General features: G+C 41.2%; 1 protein-coding gene across 1 annotated transcript; it reads left to right on the plus strand.

Annotated features, from left to right (window-relative positions):
- Nucleotides 1-3,815: 3,815 nt before the first annotated feature.
- Nucleotides 3,816-7,958, plus strand: LOC136551585 (microtubule-destabilizing protein 60-like). Its single transcript, XM_066543134.1, has 7 exons — nucleotides 3,816-4,191; nucleotides 4,857-4,937; nucleotides 6,015-6,125; nucleotides 6,238-6,330; nucleotides 6,432-6,491; nucleotides 6,587-6,681; nucleotides 7,383-7,958. Exons 1-7 carry the CDS (start codon nucleotides 4,141-4,143, stop codon nucleotides 7,501-7,503), a joined length of 612 nt encoding a protein of 203 aa, XP_066399231.1. The 5' UTR covers nucleotides 3,816-4,140; the 3' UTR covers nucleotides 7,504-7,958.
- Nucleotides 7,959-19,935: the final 11,977 nt, after the last annotated feature.

A 19,935-nucleotide genomic window follows, 5' to 3' on the forward strand; every position in this document is an offset into this window, starting at 1 on the left:
TTTTGGGTTTAAAGAGAATGTTGAGGACAATTGTGTCTATGCAAAGTTTAAGAATGGGAAGTTTATCTTCCTTGTCCTGTATGTGGACGACATCTTACTTGCTAGTAGTGATGTCAGTCTACTACTGGAGACAAATAAGTTTTTGTCCTCAAAGTTTGATATAAAAGATCTTGGTGAAGCCTCGTTCGTTCTAAGGATCGAGATTCACCGAGATAGAAGCAAAGGGGTATTAGGACTGTCACAAAAGGTATACATAGAAAGAATCTTAAAAAAATTTAGTATGCACAAATGTAGTCCCTCGCCTGCTCCTATAGTCAAGGGTGACATATATGGGGATTTTCAATGCCCCAGGAACCAATATGAGATCGATCAAATGAAAGTGGTTCCATATGCTTCGGCTGTCGGAAGCTTGCAATATGCTCAAGTATATACGCACCCTGACTTGGCATTTGTTACCGGGTTACTTGGCAGATTCTAGAGCAATCCTGGAATAGAACATTGAAAATTAGTAAAGAAAGTCTTATGTTATTTGCAAGGAACGAAATGCCTCATGATGACATATAGAAGATCTAATTCACTCCACATAGTGGGATATTCAGATTCTGATTATACAGGAGATGATAGAAAATCCACGTCTGGATATGTATTCACTCTTGTAGGGGGAGCTATTTCATGAAAATGCTCAAAGCAAACCGTCACTACATCGTCCACAATGTATGCCGAGTTTGTAGCGTGTTATGAGGCAATAGGGCAGGTGAACTGGCTAAAGAAGTTCATACCCGGTTTGAAGGTGGTTGATGACATCTATAGACCACTTAAGTTATACTGCGATAATAATCCAGCAGTATAGTATTCTCACAACAATAAGTCAAGTGGTGTTGCCAAACACATTGACATAAAGTATTATGTTGTGAAAGATAAAGTCCGGGATCATAAGTCTTGAGCACATAAGTACTGAAAAGATGCTCGCGGATCCGCTTACAAAAAGCTTACCATCCAACGTGTTCAGAGAACATGTAGCCGGCATGGGTTTAAGGGAAAGCCTATAATTCCTAGACAAAAGAAGGCCCAAAGATAAGTATCTATTTCAGAACAGAGTGGTGTGTTGTAGCTGTTAAATCTATCGGCAATGGACCGTGACAATGAGACATGCTCTATGCGCTAATCTGTAATAGAATGAACAAAAGTAAATGATATGAAAATTATAGATGGAAGGAGATCAAGGGAGAGATTGTTAGATTGATCTCTAATCCTAACTGGACCCAACGGCCCAGTTGGGCCATTGATCCGCGCCCTGATCGGGGGCGCCCAGCCCACCATGGCTGGAGGGCCCCTGTCACACTGCGCTATAAAAAGAGGTGGGGGCCGGCGGCTCTTAACACGAGTTCGCCTGAGCCGAGCTCCCCACCGAAATCCCTAAACCCTAATCCGATCTAGAGGGGCGTAGCCAGTGACGGAAAGCCACCAGCCGCGCCGCCTCTGCATCTACACCGAAGGGCTGCCACCATGCCAGACTTCACTACGCCGCCACCGGTCTTCACCGCCAGTCACCACTGCTCATCACCGTACTCTTCCTCGACCGTCGCTGCCTAGCGCAGACACCGACTCCATGGCGGACGCGAGCGGATCCTCCTCTGCGGTGTCAGGTTCGACACGTTCCTCTACTCCTCCCTCTAATCTCTGTGTAGAACATGTACTAGGACTTGCTACCCATTTACATGAAGTACCTAGCTAGATCTATGCTCCTAGTGATGCTATAAGTCTAACAAAAGAAAATAAGAATTGAAGATGAGCCATAGCAATCATGCAAAGAGAACCTGTTTGTTGGCTTGGCAATGTTAAGGTTGTTACAAGCGTCAAGCCGAAGTGGCTTGCATAGCATGCTCCGTCCTCCAAATCTGTGTGACCATGTCCTCTCTGCAACCAGGAAGTTTCATATGGTTCATGCGTGCTTATTCATGCCTGACGCTCACACTGAGTCACTTTGCTGTCGACGAGATGCCTAACAATAACGAACTTTAGAGAGTGAGTAGTGACAGCAAACTAGTCATCATCTGTCAATATTATTCTTGGCAGTAAATTAATATTTTGTCACCTATTTATTTTCTATTCTTGGACAAAGATTTGAATTCAACTAGAAAACTGCAGGTACAATAATAAATACATTTTGAACTTATATATATGGTGTATAACATTTTTCTCAAAGCTTTGTCACTTTCATGACCAATATATAGATCATGCATGAGAACCTTTTATTTAGTTTTCCTAAAAAAACCTTTTCTTTAGCCATTGGACTGTGAATAGTTAAGAAAAATTATCTTCCAAATAGACAAAACCTCATGATGATTGATGCCAATTTACAATAACGTTAAGAGATGAAGTCACATATCAAAGTAGTGCATGCATCGGACATCAGTCACACTCTGAACAACTTATATTCAAATCTTGAAACACAAGGAAGATAACAGAAATGAGTGCGACATGAAAGTCAACTGATGAAATGACAGGCAAGATCGTTCTGTTAGCCTTTCCATTCATGCCAAATCTTCCAAGTAGAAGCAACTTGAAGTATGGAATTAATCTTAATAAGCTTGCCATGCAAAGAATAATAGAAGCAGTACATTGTTTATCTGAATTAGTTCCATGTTCCATATCTCTATCTGGAAACTTGCAATTATTGTTTTGGTAACAAATCTGAAAACAGAAGTACACTCTTCCCTTGATAATAGGTGGTTTTGAGACTAAATGCTAGTATGCTACTGATAACCAAGCTAGTGACACAATGACAAATAAAGGCTAGCTCTCCACTTTTTTTGTCGTTAGTTATAGATAGTAGAATGGGGCTGAAACTTGAGTGGAAGTACCAAGTTGTAGATCCAAGAAATTCTCGGTCTAATCTTATTAGCTAGTCTTTCCTTATAGAGCATAGACAGTTACTCCATCCGTCCTGAAATAAGGTGCATTCTGGCATTTGAAATTTGTACTTAAATATAGTATATTTGGGGAACAAGAAGATAATGTTTACTTAAATAAAATACATGATTATTTCGTATAAGGAAAGTAATTCATGTACTTGCCATATTTTGTACAAGGAGACTAATAGTTCACCCTTTAATCATGCGAAAAAAATCAGATCTCAATACATTAGGAAGGCAAGTGAGAGGTACATGCGTCTATTGCACTATCCCTTATTTTGTCTGAAAATAGCCAGAATGCATTATATTTGAGAACCGAGGGAGTAGCTTAATTAATATTTCTGGCAGAAATGCTATGCAGCAGCTTAGCTTCAATATATATATAGCACGTACTATCATCAGTTACCAGTAAGTAACTCTAACTCATGTCGTTGTGCTCATCAGATGCCAAAAAAAACATATAGCACACACGATCGAGAATATGCCAAAAAGATGAGGCGTAACAATCATGCGTGCGAGTGCGAACAGCAGCGGTCTAGCTAGCTGGTGCCCTAGCAATGTTGAGGTTGTTACAGGCCTCAAGCTGAAGGATCGATCGGGCTATCGGAGCTTGCTTGCTCCCCCATGCCATGCATGGCCCTGCATTGCTGCCTGCTGGAAGCTTCTTCAAGCTAGCTAGCTAGCTGCTTGCTCCGTTGGCGTGTGATTTCGTGATTTTCATAGGGGACGAAGTTTCAGTGCCACCTCAAAGTTTGTTAGCCTGGTTCCCTTGATGGCTATGCCTCATCAGACGGTTGGTAGGATAGAGGGGAATTAACAACACAAGGCCGGCTTGCATGAGCATCACACACTCATCTGATTGACGATGGTGTGTGCGTGGTGACAAGCCTGATTCTGAGATAGGGTGCAGTGTAGTAGATAGACAGCTATATTGAAAGCAGCTAGCAAGGATATCATATATGCATGGCTGGTGAAGTGGCACAGCACGGGTGAAAGCTACCTTTCTCGGTCATCAGCTCGCTCACTCTGCACGCACTTTGGCTACCTGCCTCTTATCTAGCAAGCTTAGCTAGCTAGGGGATGCTATATAGTACTCCTTGCACGCCGCATGCATTGTCATTGTGATACCTAATAGCTCTATAAATTGGTGCAACTATTGGCTGCCCCATATCACTTCTTCTTGCAACCTCTGCATTGCATTGCATTGCTGCATTAATAGAGAGAGATGGCCAGAGAAATGGAGAAGGCAAGGAAGGCCACTTCTTCCCCTAATAAGGTTAGATAGAGAAGAAGCAAAGAGAGATGCCTTGATGTGTAGTATGCATCCATGCCTGCTTGCTTGAGATATATAGAGCTGCATGTCTCCAAGATCCTTTCTGCGTATTTGCTTCGTCCTAACCAAGATCAAGCCACACTCTCAGCAAAGATCATATATGCTACTAGCTAGCTAGCTAGGAAATTTAGATTTCCGTATACAGTTTCTGTCAGGTTTTGTGTACGTCCACCGTACCTTGCATGCATGCATAGAGTAAAAGAAATATATTTTGTTTTGAGTTTGAGTCATCCTCAGGTTCAAACATGCATGCTTGTTACGTACGTACGTTTTTTTTATTTGAAACGTTGCCTTGATAGATCAAGTGAAGTTGATGAGTGACATGTTATCTTGTTGCGTACCTTTAACTTACATGCATGGCTTTTGTCATCTTAGATATGAGTTACTTTCAAATTAGTTAAAGGCTTCCTAAACAAGAAGTAAATAAAAGATTTTATTTTAAATTAACCAAGTGTCACTTTCTCTGCCCCCGACCACTATTTCAGTTGAGCTCTTTAATAAGGGGGCTTGATGTATTAACCAATATAATAGCTCCATATTATCATCATTTGGATTGTTCACCTGAATTTGGTTAATTTCATTTACATGCATGACTACTGTTTACTCAGAGCTCAACGATTCATACCAGTCCCAAGAGCCCGGTGAGGAATGGAGGAGGATCTCTGCCTCATAAGAAGAACACTACCGAGGTATGAACTAGTAGATACATCCATGCATAAGCATAAGCAGTGGCAGAGCCATTGCCTGACCACTCCGGGTAGGCGGCCTAGCTTATCGATGAAGTTATAAAAAAAATTCCTTTGTACTATCAAAGAAGAAACGCTATAATTTGTTAGTAAATATTTTTCATAATGAGGATCGTCCTGGCTCCTAATTTTTTTTGGCTCTGTCACTGTCCATGATCATGTAAGGCAATTCATGTTAACAACATGTTCTTAGGATAATATATAAGCAGGATTTGGATTTGGATAACAAATGCACCATGAGCGCGGTATTCTTCACCCACAAAAAAAAAAAATCAGTGAAGAGTGTTCCTTACGGTTCAGAGTTTGACGTTTCCATGACACAACAATAGTGTGTGTTTAATGTATCCACTACAAAAAGAAAAAAAAACTTTGCCAAACTAAACATGTCCAACAATAGTAATGCATCCATTTGCTTTGATATATATAACTAAAAGATAATATCCTAATAATGAAGAAACATAGAGCACACTGTTTTTTTCTTGACGGTATGTAAAGAAGTCAATGCCACAAAATATTACAATGCATGGTGTCTCTTTATATCAAAATGTTAGCTCATCGTATACATCCGTCACTATTTCTTAAACATATTTTCACAAAAAATATATGATTTATTAGATTAGATGTTGTCCGAAAATGACTTTGGAGTGGGTACTTTTCAAGTGGCCACACTACTTTTGTACCCGGCCAGATATGGTCAAACTGGGTAGGAACGGTTGATGGTGGGATGGGACGGATATCATGCTTTTAGCAGTTTCGTTATGTTTTTTTTTTCTGTACAAATATGGTCCACAGAATATAGGTGTAAATAATTTTTGGTGGAATATCCACATCGGTATGATATGATTCCTTTCTTCCATGAACAACTAATAATAATAATAATCATCCAATATGTGAGAAGTATATATATATCCCTGCCTGTCCCTTTTTTTTATCTAATACCTAGTAGCTAGATCTCTAATTTTAATTTACTTATGCAATAATAATATTCAGAAAACTAATTAAAGTGGATAATTTATATAGCCGCATGGACGGAAAAATGAACAACAAAACGTTCAGAAAGGTGGTCATCAAGATATGTTGTCTCATGATGAGGGCAAACGCCGTTCTTCAACTTCACAAACCTCGCCTAAGGTACGGTTCAGCTAAAAGCTTCTATTTTTAACTCTACAATCAGTTGTACTTGTATCTAAAATAAAGTTGAAATTAATTATAAAGGTCGTTACTCTCTCTTTGTAATATATAGTCTCAGAGATCACCGAGACACGAACAGCCCCTGAGCTACAACAGGCTTCACACTGAGGAGAGAGCAATAAGGCGGGCTGGTTACAATTATCAGGTTAATTACGCAGATAATAATATAATTATTTATTCAAGATAATATACCTCCAAATTAAATTTACTTCAAAGAAACTAACTTGTGAGGCGGGTTGCTTCCAGGTTGCAAGCAAGATAAATACCCAGGAAATCATTCGCAGATTTGAAGAGAAGCTTGGACAGGTACGGACTGTAAATAAATATATATAAATTAAACACGAGGAGTTTCTGCATACACGCTTATCTCTTTTTTTTCACTGAAATACTCATGTATGCAGTTGATGGAGGAGCGTGAGATAAAGCTGATGAGGAAGGAGATGGTTCCCAAGGCCCAACTTATGCCAGCATTTGACAAGCCATTCCACCCACAAAGGCAATTATACTATATATATATATATATATATATATACACACACACACACACACACGAGCATATATCATGAACTCACATATGATTGAGCTTGTTAGAAGATAGATAGCTAGACATCATCAATAATCAACAATTGGCCTGGTTCACCAAATCTTCATTAATCAGCTGAACCGAATATGAGGAACAGAAAAGTGCAAAAATTAATAGATACTAAAAGAAGGCAGACATTACACAAGTTCTATCGTCTATATATGATACTAATAAAAACTAAAGGATACTGCTGTACCACAACTCTAAATAATAATACATGCAGGGATGAGAAGGAACAAATAACTCTGCCTTTTTGGATGGTAGTTGTTCTAGGTACACAAATTATTAGAGAGTGATGCATTCAATATAATGCCAACTAAGGACAAATAAGATAAACACCAAGTTTTCAAACTTTACAATGATCAGCAGGAATGATCTTATTTTGAAGATGAATATTTTCTATTACCACATACTGCAGCCATAAAACGTTAATAGTATATATTTACGTTGCTGAATTTTTCACAAAAAAAAATTACATATGCCTTGTTAATTGAATATATATGAAACAATTCAAATTAGTCAATTGTACGTTGCATGCATCCAATTATTATTAATGCCTATGTATATATGAAACTTCAATTATTTTTATTTTTTACTGTATGGACGACGTGCAGGTCGACGAGGCCTCTGACGGTGCCAAAGGAGCCAAGTTTCCTGAGGCTGAAATGCTGCATCGGTGGAGAGTTCCATCGCCATTTTTGCTACAATGGCGCCAATCAGAAGGCCATCAAGTAGCAGTCCATATTATCCATATATACATGCAGAAATGCACATGAGCCTACAATCAACTACAAGATGAAGCATTTTTGCCGCCGTTGCATAATGAAGCATGCATAAATAGCAGTCTGTCCCGCAAACCCAGCCTCTACGTACATGTACGCACGAATTTTCACGTAGCAGTGTAGCACACAGATGTGGTTGCTGATGATGTAAATTTCCCCGCCCAGCATGCCCCCTTTAACTTTCACTTTTTTTTTAATCTTTATTAATTTTCCATCTTTATCTTTTCATTATTAGCTATAGCTTGTTCACTGTAATTTGCCCCGATGGATCGAGCCACGCACCACTACTCCGGCCCAGTCTGCACTGAAAAGCTAGAGCTAGGAAACAAAAAGGGGTCATGAGGACGTTGCATGCGGCATGTATGTCTGTTGGCAGCAATAAAGCTTGCATATAGTAGAGTGCCATGATATGAGCCTTGCCTTGTTGCATTGCCATGCATTGTGCACACATGCATATGCACGTCACTTTCACGTAAGAAATTTGTCGCCCTTGGATCTGGAAACAGTTGAGATGAACCACGCATGCATGCATGGTTTCCGACCGAGATCGAAATGATGCAAGCTCGACGACATGCATGCCCGCTCAGGTTTCATTTGCATGCATGCATGTCGATCTCATCTACCCGATCCATATATATGCCGCATGCAGCTTCAGTCAATGATTACAAATGTATGTATTCCTACTCCCTACTAGTCATCTCACATACCTGACGAGTCCGGCCGGCCGGGTGCATGCAGTATGTCCAGCCAGCATGCATGGCACGTACGGTACAGTTAAAGACTTACTACAGTGCATGGTTCTGATCTGGATGATGAATGCCTGCGTACGTACGTGCAGGTTGATGCAATTAATTCTCCTTCTCTGTGTTCATGCATCATGCATGCACGCCAAGGCGGCCTGACATCGATGATTGCGTGTACGTGTCACATCCCTTTCACGGCGAAAGCTTGTTTATTCCAAATGTATGAAGGGGGTGAAACATGCTGACAGCGACTGCGAACGCAACAAAGCTCACCGTGCGTACGACATAGCTAGCCTAGCTCATCAGGGAGAACGTCTCGTAATGTTTGTTATCCGTTTATTTAGGTCGAGGACGACACTCCTGCTATACCTGCATTTCGATTTTATTATTTATACTATACGATACGACTTTCCATACGGATATATACCAAAGTTACCAGTACACAAGAGGAACAAAGGACCTATGATGGGCCTGTTCGGCCCATGAACCAGCCCAATAATAAGCTTACCATGTGGACACATCATATACAAAGAAAAAGTTTATTCTACCTCTCTAAACTACTGTAGTGGTCTGGTTTTCGTTCCTTCTCAAGCTACAAAACCAGACATCTTATCCTTGAACTCTCAAAACTGTTCATATTGCCTACCTACCATGTTTTAAAGTAGTTTTGTACTCTTGGTAGCTAAAAAAATCGGCTAAATACTAGATAAGATTTTTAATAAAATGTCTCCAAGCTTTTAAAATTTCCAAAAACACCTAGAGATAGATACTGTGATACAACAATTCCCAATAAGTTATATACAATTCATGAAAGTATCTTTAGAAGCTTCAAAAATATATTTAGCTCTAGAAAAATGGGAAAATATCTAGAAAATTCACAAAACATCCTAATCTATGTATTAACATGTTCTAAAAACTTTGCACATGAGAAAAGTATGAGATGTGACCCGCATCAATGCAACATACATTAATACTGAATGCATACATGCTAGTTGTGTATTATGATTTTTGTTGCAAAATGTGTTCAAAATGCATTTTGACATCAATTAGAATGTTTTAGGAATTTTCTAGATTTTTCTAGATGTCTTTTTCAATTTTTATATAATTAAATCATTTTGAAGCATCTAGAGATATATTCATGAGGTCTAAATATTTTATTTGGATTTTTCGTGTCCCAATCAAGGTTTTCTCTAACGGGATTTTAAAAATCTCGGTGATCACCGATAAACAGGAATATCAAAAAATTATCGGCAATAGAAATAAAATTTCAGAAAAAAATTAGACAAAAATTGACTCATTTTGTTCAGGAAAGCATTTAACATAAACAACTAAATACAACATATTATCAATTGCCAATTCAATGAGGAGGGCAGCGACACGGTCGGAGCGTGCGAGTGTGTTGCGGCGGTGGCAACTTGAACCTAGAAGAGAAGAGGAGAGAAAATGAAACATGGATTAGGGTTGGAGCAATGGGTGGGCTTTGGCGCCTATTTGGATGACAAAAATTTAAAATTATGAAAATTTCGGACAATAGAGGAAAATTTTTGGGCCTAGCTGGTAAACGGGATATCTCAGAAATTTTGAATTCTATCAGCCGACATTTTTTCCCTAGTCCCAATATATCTGTAAGATTTTTATCGAACATTTTAAAAACTTAGAGACCTTTTCTATGATTTAAAAACCTTATCAAATATTTACTGAATTTTTAGAGATATTTCACAAGGTCTAAATATTTTATTTGGATTCTTCATATCCCAATATATCTCAAGCATTTTCTCATTTAAAAAAAAACTTAGAGGTTTTTTTTTATGTTTTAAAAACCTTACTGAATATTTGTTACTGATTTTTAACTAAAAAAGACAAAACTACCTTCAAAACCACTTTGAACTAAACCAGGGAGGTAATTTGAATGGTTGAGTTCAAGGGGTAAGACATACGGTTCAAAATTCGAGGAGAAAAATCCGATTATGGCAATAGTTCAGAGAGGTACAATAGAACTTTTTCCAACATACAACAAAATTCGGTTGTGCTGCATGTATGCATGTCTTGTATCCTGTACCATGCATCATCCTCCATCATCTATATTGTTTTCATTTAATGGTAATGAGCTGTCGTTTGAGTCCCCAAACACTGGCGTCCTCAGTCGCTTCTATCTAGTCCCTATCACCAGTTTGAATCTAGCTTCCTCATATTAGCTCTTCCATCTCAACTTCGCATCATTTTGAGATTGATCCACATGCGTTAAATGTGCTAATTTTTAAGTTCAAAATAAAATTATTAAAACAAAACTGAGAAATGAAACATCCCATCTAATTAAGGGACACTAAAAAATGCCAACAGCAACTTCTGCAAACTCTTTAAAACCATGTATAATGCCAGATATTATGATGTTGGGCAACAAATCAGCTCCAATAGCCTCTAGAAGAGGGATCTCCAATTTTAGCCACTCTCCTTTTTCCTTTTCCATAGTAGCTAGAGAAGGAGAGCTAAGCCTCGCTCTCTATCACCACCTTCCCCACGTGCCAAAGGCCCCTTCTCTTGCGTGCGACAACCTCCCAAGCACCCCTGCCCAAATACCTTTGTGAACATAGATGACCGAAGTTGTGCCAATCTAGGCCGGCCGGTCAGGTGGCTAGTGACGATGTGGCTTATGTGAAATTGAAACTCTATAAGACTTTATCAGCCCTTTTCTCAGTGATGTGCCATCTGAGCTACGGGGGTGCGTGAACTAATTGAAGATGCGATGAAGCATGTGGACGGTGTTTGTCCCGCACAGATGTGCCAATGGCACGTGCGTGCTGCCATCTCCGGTGTTTGACAATACTAGTATCCAATGGTCAAGGTTATAATGGGGCTAGCAACATGAAAGGAGATATTAAAAAGCTAAAATTATTGATTATCCAAGAGTCATCATCTTCTTATTATGTCCATTGTTTTGCACATCAACTCCAACTAATTCTTGTTATCGTTGCTAAGGACAATACTAACTATGTATGGTTTTTGGGACAAGTATCCCTCTTGCTATAAATATTGTTGGAGATTCTCGTAGGCGTCATGGCATGCTTCAAAATGCTAGACTTGTGAATATCATGAAAGCACTTGATTTGTGGTGAAATTGAAACTGAGAGTGGACTAAATAAATCAAGAGATGGGGTTGCCTAGGCCTTGTGAGACTCGGTGGGGCTCTCATTACAAAACTGTATACAACATTTAGACACAAAGTTTATGATTTGGTTTACTCGTCTCTCAAATTGGTATTGCTTCTATTGGTGGCTACAACAAGTTTTGAGAGGGCATTTTCTACAATGAATTTAGTCAAAACCAAGTCAAGAAATAAGATGAATGATATAGTCTTTTGGATGATTTCCTTGCCACATTTATTGATAGACATTTTGGACGAAGTGGATGAAAATGACATAATCAAGACTTTCATGGCCATTAGAAAGTGCAGGACCAAAAAGTAGTGATGTAATTCTATATGGTATTTAAGCTTCTATGTTGCATGTTTTGAACTATTAGTATGTTGTTTAAACTATTTGTATTGTAATTTAGGACTTATTATTATCCTATTTAGTATTTATATACCGAATTGTGGGATAATTTTAATGGTACTTTACAAAATCCCTAAATGGATTCAACCGGTTTGGATATGAAAATTTTGGTCTGACATACCCCATGTAAAAATTCTAGATTCAGCACTACCTGCCATTTGCAACCATGGATTGATAAGGGCATATCCACCACGTCCTAAATAGAATCCATCAAAGGCAGCTTATTTCCTCGTGACTCCAATAAATAAGAATAGGGTGAAGTGGGATGAGATAAAATCTGTAGTTGACATTAGCTTTGTAAGAGACATAGATAATATAGTCCCTTTGTCCAAAAACAACACCATATGTCTCATTTTTCGAGGAGTCAATTCTTTTAGTGCTTGACTAAATATATAAAAACATTTCTAAAAAAGTTAGTCAACTCCTCGGAAAATGAGAAATGTGACATTATTTGTGATGGAGTACCGTACCCTCAACACACACTGATCTACACTGATCTGATGGTAAAAAAGAACACATACTGAATATGACGTGGTACCTACCTTTAGGGATGCAAGAGTCATCGTATGTGCAGACCGGTCCTGCCATCTCAGCGGGTGCACCAGCACCACCAGACACGGAACGACACTGATCGTCCGGAGGGGCCTTAAGCTTGCGGTATACACATGTACTTCCTACAAAAGAAGTGCACTGCAATGCAAGCAGCTGATGTCATAACACCTCTTTCGCTTCTCTCCCTTTTCCCTCTGGTACTGGTACAGTGCAGTACAGTGTACAGTAGGGATACATACACACATTGATATATATATATATATATACAACGGACAGTGCTTGTACCGTAGCGTTTTGTCCAGAGTTGTGTAACTGTAGTTCTCTGGTGGTCTCTGCGATGGATGGATCAGCATTCGATCAGCAGTACAAGGACGAAGCTCGATCGGTTGCAAAGGGACAAACGCTAGGTGCCCGGCCGGTGGATGTGAGCGGCGCCAGAGTTCTCAAGGGATCGGAGGGTTGCAAAGGGACAAACGCTAGGTGCCCGGCCGGTGGATGTGAGCGGCGCTAGAGTTCTCAAGGGATCGGAGGAGGGCAACAGAAGCAAGCCGACAAGTGTTCCTGCTGCCTGCTGGCCGGAGTGAACAGGAATGTGCATGTGGATGTCTTGGAATTTATTGGCCACGCTGTGGCAGATCGATTCTGGTTGGCACAAATTCAGATTTCAGCGTGTGAGAGTGAGAGCAGAAACCAGAAAGCAAATCATGCATGGCAAACAATTCCCGTGCGCAGGTGCGCTCCAAGCTCCTTAAGACCTAAGTCCTTGCGTGAACTGATATGTGTACTGCTGTACGAAACAGATGGTTACGTGTAGTCAGTGTTGGTCTACACTGGTTGTTTAACCCCTTTAAACATCATTTAAACCTGCACTAGGTGCGCTCACTACCAGAAGCCGGAGATTTCGTGCGCTCACTACCAGAAGCCGGAGATTTCGCGAGAGTGCAAAACATATCACGAAATATGGTTTTACTCTCATGAAAATAATTCGTGAGGGTACACCGTCACGCATCACCTCTTACCATAATAGACACAAGGAAAATCCCATTTTCATGAGAGTTCACCATCATGGATTCTTTTCGTGGCAAGAGTGCGCGGCGACCACCCTCATGAAAATAACATTGCCACCAGGTTTGCATCAGTGTTTTCTTGGCGGTATTTTGTGCTATTTCGTGAGAGGTCATCGTCATGAAATGATTTCGTGAGAGTTTAATTTTTCGTGAGAGTCACTGTCATGAAATGAATTTCGTGAGAGTTTGGTATTTCATGAGTGTTCCAATAACTCACAAGAAATATAGTATTTCATGATAGCACATCACCACAAAAAATATGTTCAGACCATCACAGAAGTATATTTTTCATAGAGTCGAAACCCTCATGAAAATTACCCAATAGCACAAAAGCATGTTTTCCTGAGAGTCGAAACCGTCATGAAAATTATCCAACAAGAGCATCTCAAACCAAATTCCAAATGCACACATATGACCCAAATGCCAATCCAACACATATAAAATAGGTTCCAAATCACAATATATTCCAACTCCATCCAAGTGTCCAATCATTACACTAAAAGGCTTACTAGCTCATAGTCCTAAACATCCAGCACGATAAGTTCCAACACATAGTCCTAACCGTATCCAATATAACAAGTTCCAGCACATCACTATCGGAGACGGCTTCTTTGCCGAGTGTCCCATACTTTGCCGAGTGCTTTTTATCGGGTGCTCGGTAAAGAGGCTATTTGCCGAGTGCTAGAGAGAAAGCACTCGGCAAACAAATGGCACTCGGCAAAGAGGTAGTTTGCCGAGTGCCGAGCACTCGGCAAACAATAACACTCGGCAAAGACCAGGTTTGCCGAGTGCCCGACACTCGGCAAACTAGAACACTCGGCAAAGGGCCACCGCCGTTAACCCTTTGCCGAGTGTCTTCTCCTGACACTCGGTAAAGCGCTGATTTGCCGAGTATCATTTTTTGACACCGGCAAACCAAATTTTTTTTTCACTTTTGACCTCCAACCTTTTTCTGCGGTCCTCATACAGTACCTGGTACTCCATGTTCCAATGTGGCATATTTCTCGGACTTTTTCTATATTTCTTTCATTTATTTCATTTAATTGAATTTTCTTGGATAATTCAAATTATAACTGCTAGTCATTCGAATAATGAAAAAAATAAATGAAAAAATGATATTCATGTTATTTAGTATAATATGAGGCCGTATCTAGGAACATACCACCAATTTCGAACATCTTGTTCATGAAACATAACCACGAACTTGCGGTCAAGTTGTTTTAAATTCTATAAAAAGGAAACGAAGAATGAAAATCTTGAAACTTGTCGAGATGTCATGATATCATATGTGGAGGTTGTGATAAAAAATTGAGAAGGTTTCGCGCAAGTTATCATGTACGATGCTTGCAAACCGAACTTCTTCGGAGATTCTTCGGTTTGCAAGCATCGTACGTGACAACTTACGCGAAACCTTCTCAATTTTTTATCACAGCTTCCACATATAATATCATGACATCTCGACAAGTTTCAAAGTTTTCGGTCTTCATTTGCTTTTTATAAAATTTAAAAACAACTCACCCGCAAGTTCGTGGTAATGTTTCGTGAACAAGATGTTCGAAATTGGTGGTATGTTCCTAGATACGGCCTCACATTATACTAAATAACATGAATATTATTTTTCCATTCATTTTTTCATTATTTGAATGACTAGCAGTTATAATTTGAATTATCCAAGAAAATTCAATTAAATGAAATAAATGAAAGAAATATAGAAAAAGTCCGAGAAATGTGCCACATTGGAACATGGAGTACCAGGTATTGTATGAGGACTGTAGAAAAAGTTTGGAGATCAAAAGTGAAATTTTTTTTTGGTTTGCCGAGTGTCAAAAAATGACACTCGGTAAATAAGCGTTTTGCCGAGTGTCAAGAGAAGACACTCGGCAAAGAGAATTTTTTTAAAAACCCTCTTTGCCGAATGCCAGATCGGGGGCACTCGGCAAAGGAGGGATTTAACCTGCCGGCCCAGCCGGCCTACACACACCGCACACACACACAAACACACGCACGCAGGCATGCCTGCGCCAACGTCAGCGCCGCCCCCGCCCGTGCCCGCGCCGCTCGCGCCAGCGCCAGCGCCGCCCCCCGCATCGCGCCGTTGGAGGAGGAGAAAGAGAGGAGGAGGAGGAGAGGAGGAAGGAGGAAGAAGGAGGAAGAGAAGTAGGAGGAGGAAGAAGGAGAAAGGAGGAAGAAGGAGGAGGAGGAGGGGGCACCTTGGCCGCCGTTGCCACGTCCTCGGCGCTTCCCCATCCATCGCCTTGTCTACCGGCGCCCTGGCCCCTTCACCACCGCCGCCCTACGACACCCACTAGGTATGCCCTACCGTCGTCGTCGTCGTAGTATTACTAGTAGTTGTGGTAGTAGTAGTGGTAGAGTAGAGTGGTGGTAGTCGTAGGAGACGTAGTAGTGGTTGTGACATTGTTATATATATATGGTTGGATATAATCTTGTGCATGTCGGCCATCGTGCCGTTCATATATATGTGCATGTCAGCCATCGTGCCGTTGGTTTTCTTGTAGGTTTTAGAAACCTCACCGTGCAGGGGAGGTGCTGCCGAAATTTTGTATTGACAGTTTTATGTTTCTTTTTTTGCAGAGAAGAGCTTGTCAGAGCGGAGCCGGAGTACCTCGGTGACCCCGATCGCCTTCCTCGCCGCTGCGGGTCTGCCTACACCGCGTTGCCTCACCACTACACCGACCCACCATGGCCCCGCTAGCCTAACTCCACCGCCACCCTAGGTATAACCCTCTTTCTGTATCATGGTCATAGATCACGTAACCCAGTTAGGCGTCTCCCATTCGAAAGAGATACGATTGGAAATATGCAGATATTTCCATATCTAAAACTATAGCTGTTTTGAATTGTCCACGTTTTTTAGATAGCCCGCAGATGCGTAGGTGGGGTTAGTTTCCATGGTCTGCTCTGATCCGAGACAGAGTTTCGGCATCATCTCCCTGTTGTTCTCTGGATACACACTCTCCCTGGCAGGATGTGTATTTGGAGAACAGCAGGGAGGTGCTACCAAAATTCTATTTCGGATAGGAGTAGAGCATGGAAACAAACCTCATCTATGGATCCGCGGGTGAGATTAGGACCTATCCTCACCTATTAGATAGTAGGAATATTGTGTAGATACAATTGATGTTTATATTACTCGCCGCTATATATGTTAGAGGATGAAGGACCGTGAGTGGATGTACATGGGCCACGCAAGTCAGGGTCAAGTCTCCAATGAATGGATCGACAAGACTGATGCTTTCTTGGAATGGACATTTGGCGTGGCTGCTAAAGGAGCGAGTAAAATTTGCTGTCCCTATAGCAAATGTGCAAATAGGAAAAGACAAACGAAGAAGGTCATGGGGGAACATCTTTGGAAGAATGGATTTATGACAGACTATACCTGGTGGGTCTACCATGGTGAAGCCGATCGTATGAGAGAGGAGGTGGTGAGACCACGCATCGAGGATTATGATGCTGATGTCAGGGTAGCAGACATGTTAAATGATTATCACGAGGCACAGTTCACTGAAGGACGTACAGAGGAGGAGCCAGAGGCAACCGCAAAGGTGTTCTACGACATGTTTGCTGCGGCACAGAAACCCCTTCATGGCCAGACAAAGGTTTCTCAACTAGATGCCATTGGACGCATAATGGTGTTAAAGTCCCAGTATAGCCTGAGTCGCGACGCCTTCGATGGTATGTTGACAGTTATTGGCAGCCTGCTTCCGGAGGGTCACCTTCTGCCAAAGAGCATGCACGAGTCATAGAAACTCCTTCGTGCACTTAAGATGCCATATGAGTAGATACATGCTTGCCCGAAGGGGTGCGTCCTATTTAGGAAAGAATACATGGAAGCAAAGTACTGTCCAAAGTGTAAATCCTCTAGGTTCCTAGAGGTAGATTCTGATGATGGCCAGAAGAGGCAGCTTGACATTCCTGTGACAATCCTACGGCACCTTCCATTCATATCGAGGATCCAATAGCTATACATGACCGAGAAATCCGCGAAACAGATGACATGGCACAAAAATGGCAAATGATACAATCCTGATAGGATGGTACATGCATCCGATGGTGAAGCATGGACCCACTTTGATGGCATTCATCATGAGAAAGCTAAAGAGGCTCATAATGTACGTGTTGCACTAGCAATAGCTGGGTTCAATCCTTATGGAATGATGGCTGCCCCATACACATGTTGGCCCGTATTCATTATCCCCCTCAATCTCCCCCTCGGCGTATGCTTTCAATGTCAGAACATATTCTTGTCGTTGATAATTCCTGGATACCCGGGGAATAATATGGGTGTATTCATGGAGCCTGTGATTGATGAATTGGTTCGTGCTTGGGAGGAAGGGGTATGGACATATGACCGAGCTACAAAGAAAAACTTCAAAATGCATGTTTGGTACCACTACTCCCTGCATGACTTCCTAGCGTATGGGATATTCTGCGCCTGGTGTGTTCATGGGAAGTTCCCATGCCCAGTATGCAAGGAAGGTCTGAGGTTCATTTGGTTGCAGAAGGGTGGCAAGTATTCATTGTTCGACAAACATTGGCAATTCCTCCCTCTTGACCATGCATTTAGACAAGACATCAAGAACTTTACGAAAGGTGTCATAGTGATAGACCCTACACCACCGATAATGACTGGTGCCGCGGTTCATGAACAGATATATGGTCTCGTGGTAAATCTAGAAGGTGGTTTTGTGGGATATGGTGAGTAACATATGTGGACTCATAAGTCGGGCTTGACTTGGCTCCCCTATTTTGATGACCTTCTCCTTCAACACAACATTGATGTAATGCACACTAAAAAGAATGTCGTCGAGGCACTTTGGGCAACAATCATGGACATTCCTGACAAGTCAAAGGACAACGTTAAGGCTAGAGTGGATCTGGTAATGTTATGCGATAGACCAAACCAACATATGAAGTCTCCTAGTCATGGCAAGACATGGAGAAGGCCTAAGGCCGATTTTGTCTTGAGCAAGCCCCAAAGGAGGGAAGTACTAGAATGGATCTAGACATTAATGTTCCCTGATGGGTATGCAGCTAATCTAAGGAGGGGAGTGAACTTATCTACTATGCGAGTCTTAGGGAGAAGAGTCATGACTACCACATATGGATTGAGCGGCTTCTTCCGGCAATGGTTCGAGGCTATGTCCCTGAGCATGTCTGGCTAGTGCTGGCAGAGTTGAGCTATTTCTTTCGCCAGCTTTGTGCCAAGGAGTTATCTCGGACCGTGATTGCTGACTTGGAAAGAATGGCACCTATGTTGCTCTATAAGTTGGAGAAGATCTTTCCACCTAGCTTTTTCAATCCGATGCAACTTTTGATTTTGCACTTCCCGTATGAGGCACGAATGGGGGGGGCCCTTGTAGGGTCGTTGGTGCTATCTAATCGAGAGATGTCTAAAGGTTCTTTGAAAGAAATGTAGAAATAAATGCAAAATCGAGGTTTCCATTGCAGAGGCATATATTCTGGAGGAGGTGACAAACTTCACAATAACATACTATGGTGACAACCTCCTTAGCGTGCATAATTCACCCCCTCGTTACAATGCTGACGAAAATGAATCGAACCTTGGCCATTTCTGAGGGCAACTCGGAAGCGCAAGTGCATTGACCCCCAAGACCTTGAATTAAGAAGAGTGGAGCCATATCATGCTATACTTGTTGACTAACCTTGACGAAGTGGTGCCGTACATGTAATAAGTTCTCAATGAACTTGTTAAATATGCTGTCACTATTCTGCATCCAACCCCCTTGTTTCTCGTTGGTACATGGAATTTCTTCATGAATACTGGCGTCAATCAAGGGATCCTACCCCACAGCAGCTAGATACCCTTCTTAGACAGGGTGCGGGAAATGGAATGCCTAATTTCATTTCTTGGTTCAAATGGAAGGTACCAACCAACTTAGCTCGTACTTAGTTTGACATTCCAAGTTACTCGTACGTGCAAATAATATAATGATGTATCCTGCTTGAGCTTGCAAGGCTAGAGGGATGCGTCTATGTGTGCCGAGTTGAGACAGGTTGCTAATGGCTTTGCCTATAGGGTCAGGTCATTTTCCGGTTATGACGTGAATGGATATCGCTTTCGCACAACAAGCTACGAGTAGAGTCGGCCTAATCAAAGAACCACAAGTTCTGGAGTTTTTACGCCCGACGTTGATAAGGTTGAGTATTATGGAAGAATTGAAGAAATATACGAACTCAAGTTTCATGGTTCCAAACCTTTTAATCCCATCATATTCAAATGCTATTGGTTTGATCCTGAAGTAACAAGACGGACATATTCTAATCTTGGGCTAGTCAAAATTCGACAGGATTCCGTCTTACTAGGAGACGATGTCTATATTGTGGCCCAACAGGCCACATAAGTTTATTATCTCCCATATGCGTGTCAAACCAAAAGGCATCTTAAGGGTTGGGATATTATGCATAGGGTATCGCCACACGGTAAAGTGTC

The sequence above is a fragment of the Miscanthus floridulus genome, chromosome 4 (genome assembly GCF_019320115.1).
Source record: "Miscanthus floridulus cultivar M001 chromosome 4, ASM1932011v1, whole genome shotgun sequence".
NCBI lineage: Eukaryota > Viridiplantae > Streptophyta > Magnoliopsida > Poales > Poaceae > Miscanthus > Miscanthus floridulus.

Bases quoted from the DNA above. Each gene is read 5' to 3' on its own strand.
- LOC136551585 (XM_066543134.1), top strand. From the start codon at position 4,141: ATGGCCAGAGAAATGGAGAAGGCAAGGAAGGCCACTTCTTCCCCTAAT. The intron at 4,192-4,856 runs GTTAGATAGAGA...CTGTTTACTCAG, and splicing joins CCACTTCTTCCCCTAATAAG to AGCTCAACGATTCATACCAG. The intron at 6,331-6,431 runs GTTAATTACGCA...GGTTGCTTCCAG, and splicing joins GGGCTGGTTACAATTATCAG to GTTGCAAGCAAGATAAATAC.